General features: G+C 41.1%; 1 protein-coding gene and 1 pseudogene across 1 annotated transcript in view; one reads left to right on the forward strand and one right to left on the reverse strand.

Moving 5' to 3' along the window:
• Nucleotides 1-237: 237 nt before the first annotated feature.
• ZC3HC1 (zinc finger, C3HC-type containing 1) overlaps nucleotides 238-9,167 on the reverse strand; it is a 36,878-nt gene continuing 27,948 nt past the window's right edge. Inside the window, exons 5-10 of the mRNA XM_012664800.1 lie at nucleotides 6,785-6,912; nucleotides 5,399-5,553; nucleotides 4,336-4,579; nucleotides 3,786-3,998; nucleotides 3,045-3,251; nucleotides 238-672 (exon numbers count right to left, since the gene is read on the reverse strand). Coding sequence (XP_012520254.1) covers nucleotides 604-672; nucleotides 3,045-3,251; nucleotides 3,786-3,998; nucleotides 4,336-4,579; nucleotides 5,399-5,553; nucleotides 6,785-6,912 — 1,016 coding nt within the window. The 3' untranslated portion in view covers nucleotides 238-603. The remainder of the gene's footprint in view (nucleotides 673-3,044; nucleotides 3,252-3,785; nucleotides 3,999-4,335; nucleotides 4,580-5,398; nucleotides 5,554-6,784; nucleotides 6,913-9,167) is intronic.
• LOC105826709 overlaps nucleotides 7,100-9,167 on the forward strand; it is a 7,035-nt pseudogene continuing 4,967 nt past the window's right edge.

Genomic DNA, 9,167 nt, shown 5'->3' on the forward strand with positions numbered 1-9,167 from the left:
TATCAAAGTGAGGAGAAAATTATCGGCCTACCATTCACTATAACACACCAGGACATCTCCTGGTGACATAATGAAAATCATCTTGCTTCTGGTTTAAGAAACATTATACCTCTTTGACTGAAATCACAGATAAATTTTAGGCTTTGAAGCCAATCTGAAAACCAAACGTTGAATGTTCCACTCAAGTTTTCTTCAGCCCACAAGGCAAAGGGGAAAACAGTTCTCCAACACTAAGAATCTTAGCAAATATTTTATTAACCCATACTGTCATATTCCTGGGATACAAGAGTCCTCAGAGCATTGCCCCGCAGTGAAGACGCTGAAATGGGCGTTCAGGTCCTTGGTCCTCCATCTAGTCTCACAACCCTGCATCCTTCAATAGAGCCAGGCTTGCTGTTCCTTACCCTGTCCACTTCCTTGCATGGAAACAGGGCTCCCCTCAGTCAGATGCTGAGGATTGATACTCACTGCCTTGGCAATGGCAGGGGCTCCTTATGATTAAACTAGAATGGAGAAAAATTTTGCATCAGCTGACCAAAAAGGGATTATTTTTCAAAAAGTCACTCTCATTCACGTTCTCTGCAGCAAGGGGCTGGAATGTTTTCAGGATGAGCATAAAGATTCCCACTGCCGAAATATTCGGAATACTTTCCTTGATTTCTCAGAGAGACTCTGTAAGTATAAAAGCTTATTATTAGAGATTAAATTCTTTTACAAAGGACAGATAATAGCCTTATGGCTTGGTCTATACATTTCTCTCACAATGATCTAGGTATGTCTAGGATTAAGTAAAAATCATTTTATATTTGTACTATACATAATGTGTACCTAAAGTCAGATTAAAGATCAAAAAGTCAGTCTTTGGCCGGGCACGGTGGCTCACAACTATAATCCTAGCCAGTTTGGGAGGCTGAGGTGGGAGGATCGCTTGAGCTCAGGAGTTTGAGACCAGCCTGAGCAAGAATGAGACCCTATATCTACAAAAAAATAGAAAAACTAGGCAGGCATGGTGGCGCATGCCTGTAGTCCCAGCTATTCGGGAGGCTGAGGCAGGAGTACTGCTTGAGCCCAGGAGTTTGAGGTTGCAGTGAGCTTCGATGATGCCATTGCACTCTAGCTGGGGTGACTCAAAACAAACAAACAAACGCCAGTCTTCTACTTCTACTCTGAGTCTCTAAAACACGGCTCATATCTTCCCTCCAAGTATGTGTATATGTCCTAATCTTTGTATGTGAGGATTACACTTCTGATCCACCATTAGTGCAGCAAACATTTTGCACTGGTTTTTCATCCATGATGCTGAATTAGGCCTAGTTCATTATTTCCTGTGAATAAGTAATCACATTTATGTGATACCTAGCTGGGGTTAACAGTATAATCCAAGGGCAAGGAATAAAACGAAGCTGAATGACCCCTAAGAGTTTAAATTATGACTTTGGCCTTCTCAGCTTTATGTTTTTGCCAGCAGAGCTAATAATAGGAAGAATCTCATTGCCACTTGATCATGCCTATGAAGTGCTCTGAGATTCTGAGAAATGGTATTAAAGGGAGACAAGGCAATTCATTACAAGGTAAAAGTTCTCATCAGTGAATCAGAACACCTGGTTCTCTCTGCTTTTTGGAGTCACAATAAAAAGCAAATACTCCATGCAGAAAGGGTTCAGTGACGCAAGATGATCCATAAAAACACCTGTAGTTCCTCATATAAGATGACATTTTCAATGTTTTTTGTTTTTTTTAACCTATCCTCTTTGTGGATGAGTGTTTCAATAAAGTAACATTCCAGGAGGGAAAAGCTTGAGCTCCTACTAAAGCTTGAGAATTTAGTTAATATAGCGCCAAAGTTGAAAGAAACAGTTGAAAAATAGTATAAACTCTTCTCTAACATCAGGATCCTTTACCACAGCCTCTTTAAGCTTTATATCTTCTAGTCACAGCAGCTAAGGGAAGATTAAAAAACAATGACCAAAAAGGATCTTAAACGTCCTGGAACGCAGAGCCAATTACAAAGCCAACTTTTTGCACGACAAAAAACAAAACCAAACCAAACCCTGTGGACTTTCCTTTTAGCATGACAGTGACTGAGAGGAGTCTTAAAAAACTGCCAACACACTCTTTTCCTGAAGATCTAGGTGCAAAGAATTTACGTGCAAAGATAGATTTAATCTCTCCATCTTGAGAGGTGGGTTAAACATTTGTCTTCAAACAGCTTTATGTATTCTCAAAAGTTTTTAAATTGGAAAAATGCAGGGCTTTTTTCTATGAAAACCTAGAAAACCTTCATCTTCATATTAACTAAGGGCACTAATGTACATTTTTAAACTTTTAGCATCACTATGGTTCCCTCTAGTGGAATCCTGTGGCACTACAAAACGATGAATCTGGGAATGCTGCCTGTAAATACCTGCTTTGTCCTTGGAAGGTGCAGAGATCAGAAGTTGTTATATTTATACTAGGCTACAAGGCAAATCTGGGAGCGAGCCAGCAGAGGAAAGAGAACCCCGTGTTCACGATTCCTTAATGCCTACTCTATCACTTTTCATCCTTTACATAGAGCAGAAATTTCTTGTTTTCTCAGTTGTCACCCACATTTGCAACCCACAGCAGTCACGGCCATGGTGGCTACCAGAGGTCCAGTGCACCAGTCTTGGCTGTGGAACAAGGCAACATGTCCAATATGAGGTGTCAGAGCACAGTGCTCCAAAGAGCTAAGTTAACTTGCCAGGCTCCAAATGCAAGTGACAGCAATTGACGGAAAAAGCAGCTGTTCCGCAACATGAGGCAGGAGCAGTTGCCTATTCATCTCTTTCTGTTTATGTATTCCCTTTCTACTTTGAGTCACTTCAGTTGGGAGAACAAAGAATTTATCAGAGTTTGATGTTACGCCATATGCTAAACTGCAGGAAGACTTAACCAGTTCCAGGCCTGTTCTCTAGGATGAACGCAGAATCAGCCTAACTTGACTTATGAAAGCTGAGGGCAGGCAGGGTACTAATTATAGGACCAGCCTCTGCTCCTCATCCCATAAACAGTAAGTATCTCACCATGGAGTCCGTTTCAGCTGGCTGGTTAGACTGTTTGTGGGCCAACAGGATGGTCAGCACTGCCTTCCAGCCCGGCTCTGCTGGGGAGCTGGCATCTGGTTCCGCTCCACCATTCTCCCTGGTTTCTACGCCAAGGGTGCCATTCACCCAAGGGCACCAGTCTCTATGCTGAGAGGTGGGATCAAAGAAGCTTCGGGAAGATGTGTCCTGAGGAAGGAAGAAAGGAAACAGCATTCATGAAAGGCAGAGGCCATGTAAATTCTGGGAGGTATTTTTTAAAAAAAACATATATATTTTTTTATTCACCCTCCTCCCGCCCCGGGAGGTATTGCTATTAGTTATCAAGCCCAGAATATCACAAGTGCCCACACTTCTAGATTTTATGTTCTCCTTTAAATTCAGCCTATATGTGTGCCTTTCATTTTCTTCATTCTTTCACTCTTTTTGTGGTAAACAAACTGCACCTTATTAGGTTTGTGCCCCCACCTCACCACTGTCCCATTTACCTGAAATGTTTTTTACCTTTCCAGAACCCACCCCCAAAGGAACAAATGATAAAATCCTTATATTTTTTCCCTTTGGTCACCTGGTCACCCAACTGTCCCATCTTTAAATTTACTCAGATGGTCTACTTTTAGCCACAGGACCGAGGAAGCGCTTGTGCCTGCTTCTCCTGCAGCACAGTGAGGGCACAGCATGCTGTTTGTGCTCAGCCACTTCTACGTGCAAAGGTGGACTCACCGAGCTGCTCGAAGAGCAGAGGCGAGCTCGTTTGGCTCTCCGCACAGGGCTGGATGGTACTTCGAGGCCAGTGGTGTCTCCTGTTCCCATACTTCGGGTCACTGGGCGGGTTCTAGTAGTGGGGCTAGCAGCCTCTGGCTCAGGACGGTCAACAGGACTGGAAGAATCCCAGCTCCGAGTACGGGAGACAATGGGACCTGGGCTCTTTTCGGCCTGAAGGAAAGGGAAGATGACAGAAGTACACAAATGATATTAGTGATTATGGTCAGAAGTATTTCTAAAACATGCAAAAGCTAACATTGTATACTTTCAATTATAAGAATAGTTTCTGAACTGCCTATAATAAAACTTTTTGAAGAATTTAGATTTCTGTGCTGCATTTTTATGAGTTTAGCTTTTCCACTGGTGAACAGAAATACCATGTGGTATTCTGATCAATGTGGTGGGAGGTGAAGCCTACTCATCACATAAATTAATTTCCAGCTCTCCACTGACACCACCTGTCAAGAATGCCGTGAAAAAGTCCACCCCAAACAGTCTAAGTCCATACCTGTTCTGCACCTGGGGAAAAAGTAGCATCTTGACTCCGGGTCATCATCCTCCGAGGGGATTCAGGCACCAGGGGGAAGCGCTCTGGCCGCCCTTCAAGGCCTGGGATGGGGGAGCTAGTCAGGCCAAAGCAGACATCCAGGTCAGTCATGGACGATTCAATCTGCTGGAAGCCCCAGAGTCCCACCTTCCTCATGCACTGTGAACATGCTATCAGGGAGAGCTGCATGGGTTCCAAAGAAGAACTAGGTAGGAATGAAAAAGAAAAGAGTTTTCTCAAAAGGTAACATTTCCAAATGACTAAATGTAATGATTCGTGAGCATGCTTTATCTTATCAAATTTCTGAAACAGTCCAGTGGACTGGGAACCATGTTCTCTCAGATTCCCTGGCCTTTGATCTCAGGACCCCAGCTTCATCATCTCTTACGTATTTCCTATAGAAAGATCTAGAGGTCTTGGTATGCTCTCTAAGGCAAGATTATTTTCAAGGTATGTTTTATATATTTCTCCTGTCCCTCTAAAATGTTTTCCTTTTAACAACACTTTAAAAATATTCCTTAATCTACCAAAGAAAGCATCTTGAAAATAAATCAAGATTGTTTCTAAGAGTCTTCTATCTCTGAGGGCGTCTACGCCAAATTGAGCAGCTGGATGGAAATACCAATATGGGGGCCTAGAGGACTCCAAGCTGGTGCTTCCTTTGGTAGTTTTTATCAATTAAGCTGATTTTTCTTCCTTTCTAAAAATAGAAAGGAGCTTATTTTCTATTTTTAGAGAGAAGCTTTACTGTTTATAGGAACACAAATTTCCAGCTGGGAAGTGACATTATCAGAAACAAAGTTTGGTTGTGAAAACCGAGGATTACTGAGTTCTAATTCTGGCCTAGTTACTAATTCTTATTATCCACCCCTAACCCCCACCATTCCCACCTCCCAGGTTTCTCTTTGTTTCTGTTTTTCTCCCAGGAAACACCATGTGACTTCCAAATACTATTAGTGACTGATATATGAGTGTAATATTGTGGTCACAGTTCATGTTCCCCAGACAAAATCTACTGACTAACCTACACGCCCAGCCACACACAGAGAGGATACAGGCAGTGACGTGGACTTGGATGTCTGAGCCTAATTTGCTTGTAGTTTTTCTTTCATCAGTGCAGTGATCAAGTTCATCTTCAAGCAGGTGTAGGAGAAGACTGATCTTGTCTTCTGTCAAGCACTACAAGGGAACCAAGTAAAACACTTCAAGTGTCAATCACCATAAAAAGAAAAATCATACATGATAATGTACCTAGATGGTACTAGCCAAAATCAGGAAATAAATTATAAAAATGAAGACAATTCTCTTTATAGAGAAGACACTTCTAGGACAGGGCTAAGGTATCACAGAGCAGCTTTCTGAATTACCCTAGATCTGCTGATTGAGCAAGGTGGCAGTTTTCCTGGAACTACCAAATCTTTTCTTAGCACTAAATTGTTCTTGATTTACTAGTTGCAGATTTTCTCTGAAACCTGTAAACTTCAAACCCAAATAACAAGAACAGATTATTGCTTATGTCTTGGCCTGAACAACAAGAGCTTGCCAGTCTTTATTTTTGTTCTAAGAAAAATAAAGAACTATGACAGGGTGAAAAAAATTGCCTTGGCTAGGGACAGGGTGACATTTACTTATTTTTGTCTTTTTAACATTTTAAATTTGTTTGTTTTTTAGAGACAGGGTCTTGCTCTGTCACCTCGACTGAAGTGCAGTACTATGATCATAGCTCACTGCAACTTCAAACTCCTGGGCTCAAGTGATCCTTCTGCCTGAGCCTTCTGAGTAGCTGGGCACTACAGGTACGTGTCACCACACCTGGCTAATTTTGTTTATTTTTTTTGCAGAGATGGGGATCTCACTATATTGCCCAGCCTGGTCTTGAACTCCTGGTCTCAAGCAATCCTACCACCTTGGCCTTGAAATATTCAGTTTCAGAGTACAGAATGGGGTAGGGAATTTCAACATTGCTATTCACGAAGAGAAAGGAGTTTATCACTTGTCCTCTAGCACTTTCTTTGGAAAATGGTATGCAATAAACCATATATAGTCACACTGCAGTATATTCTATTACACAGTTTACGTAATAAATCAAGATAAAATTAAGTTTATGGGGAACATATATTCAGGGCAACTTGAATCTATGCTCCTGGTTTCCAGTCCTAAAAATTGGCCCAAATAAACTGTCCACTTATATTCTTAAAAAAATGAATTCATGCCATTTAAAGAACCATACCTACACATTTAAATGGAATGCTCAAAAGTCACCTTTCTGGCAGAGATTGAAAAGGTCAGCTGAGACAGACAGGACATTCTCTTCCGAACAACTGTATCCTCTTGTCATTGAAAGAAATGCTTTGTGTATAAATGCAGGTGACAACTGGAGGCCACTGCAGCCTAGCCAGGTAAAACTCATCATGGTTTTCAAGTCCTCTGGCCTCAGGGAAGGAAGCTGGAGGTCCAAGTGACAAAGGCTTTGAAATCGATCTAGGAATTCACTAACAAGAATAGCAGGCTCATCCAATGGCAACATCCCAAATCGATCTGTGGAAAAAGTAAACTGAACAATTATATTGACGCAAATTGTAAAAAGTAAAAAACATGTATAGAACAATTGGGGAAATATAAAATTGATGAGATATATTTGATGATATTAAGAAATTACTGGTTTTCGTTTTGATGGGACTGTAATGATACTACTGTGATTATGTTTAAGTAGCAGAAAACAGGCATGGCAGTGAGTGCCTGTGGTCCCAGCTACTTGGGAAGCTTAGGCAAGAGGATTGCTTGAGCCCAGGAGCTCAAGGCTGGCCTAGGCAACACAGTAAGACCCTATCTTGAATTTTTAAAAAATTAAATAAAAGGAAAAAGCAGAGTCCGTATCTTCTATATCCTGAAATATTTACAGATGAAATGGTATGAGATCTGGGATTGAGCTTCAGAACAATGCAGAGGGGCAGGGAGGTATTAGGAATACAGAAGAAAAGACTGGCTGTAAGTTGCTAATTGTTTAAATTGGGTAATGACAGATGGGGTTTCACTATATGCTATTCTCTGTGTTTTTGTGTATGTTTGAAATTGCTACCTTAAGAAAAAGTAAAGAAAAAGAACAAAAACAGAGTTACTGGAGACAAGAGGCCTGAATAGGTAATAGGGCTTAAAGAACCAGCATTTTATAACAACTACCAAGTTAGGGATAACCCATTGTGAGCTTAGAATGAAAAAATGCCATGTTCCTAAAGTTTACATGAGAGATACAAAAAGGCTTACATTATGAAGTAAAGCAAAACTGGGCATTAGAGTGTACAAAGTGTAAAATTAGGAAGTACACTAGTTATACTTAAGTTGGAGAAAAAGGAATCTGTCTGAAAACCAACTAGTGTCGAAATTAATTGATTATACACTACAATTATATTTGGTGTTACCCAATTCATCGATTGGTTATTTGGTACACTGGTTGCAAATGCAAATGGTGAGTGCAGGTAAGCCTTGCTGAGTCACTTCCGAAGGAGGTCAATCTATCAGGCCTCCAATGATAAGTAGAAACCACATTGAATCAGCTTCAATAAAGAATGAAAATATATTTGGAAGTGAAAGATTTCACAAGAAAAATGAAAGGAGAACACATCATCCTAACCTGATCATCTAAATAGTAGGGAGCCACTTGACTCAGTGGTCTTTCCTCAGCCTCAAATTAACATCCAGTTGCTCAACAGCCACTATAATGCAGCTCCTTAGGCTACAAAGATGGAAGACACATTCAACACCCTTAAGTTACTCACAGTCTAATACGGAAGGTAGACAAGCAATGACATAACAGTGTAATAAGTATTATCACAAAAGTAAATAGAGTTTATTATGGGAGTTTGCAAGAAGGATATAGCAGATACTTCTGGCTGTTCACCCTGAAGCTATCCCCACTGCTCTGCCTTTCTTCATATTTTGGTTAGTATCTGACTTTCCCACAGGGGTAATGCCTCATTTGTTTCCACCAATCGCAACAACAGCATTCCTCTTAGCAGTGACCCATGTAGGAAGGGGCATGTGACCCAGTCACAGCCAATGAAGAGGAAGTCTCCTGGGGGATTCTGTGACTATAGGAAGGAGGCTTCCATTTTTTTGCTGAATGGTGGTTGCACATGACTCTAAACTGCTGCCATCATGCAACCTTGGAAGAAATTAGTTTTAGAATAAAAAGACATGCTTCTTGTAAGAACTAGGTCTTCAGTGATATCACTAAGCCAATAAATTAACCAACCCTGGAGTGATCCTACCTTGGCACTTTTTGTTATGAGATATGTACATTTCCTTACTGTTTAAGCCATTTCATTACTTTTTCTTCGTCCAGTCTTCCATCTCCATCCCTCCTCCTTTCCTCCTCCCTTTCTTTCTTTCCTTCCTTCCTTCCTTCCTTTCTTTCTTCTTTTTTTTCTTGCCAAAAGCTTCTTGACATTAAGCTAGAATTGATTAGGGTACAGGGGTTCTCAGGAAAGGTTTCTCTCAGAGGTAGTCAGGTCTAAGCTGAATTTGAAAGACCAAAAACAGAGTATAAAGGCTAAGGGCCAAAGGATGGTACACCTAGGGAATTCTACATAGTTTCACAGGGCTGGATACAGTGTGCCTGTGGGGAGAGTCATAGGATAGAAGGCTAAATTGTAGACAGTGGCCAGACCATGATTTTATTAACATCTGTGATGAGCAACTACTGAAAGATTTTTTTTTAAGGAGGAGGGGATATCATAAAGAACAGGCAGGCCGGGCGCAGTGGCTCACGCCTGTAATCCTAGCACTCTGGGAGG

The sequence above is a fragment of the Propithecus coquereli genome, unplaced genomic scaffold, assembly GCF_000956105.1.
Source record: "Propithecus coquereli isolate 6110/MARCELLA unplaced genomic scaffold, Pcoq_1.0 Scaffold91, whole genome shotgun sequence".
NCBI classification, from domain to species: Eukaryota; Metazoa; Chordata; class Mammalia; order Primates; family Indriidae; genus Propithecus; species Propithecus coquereli.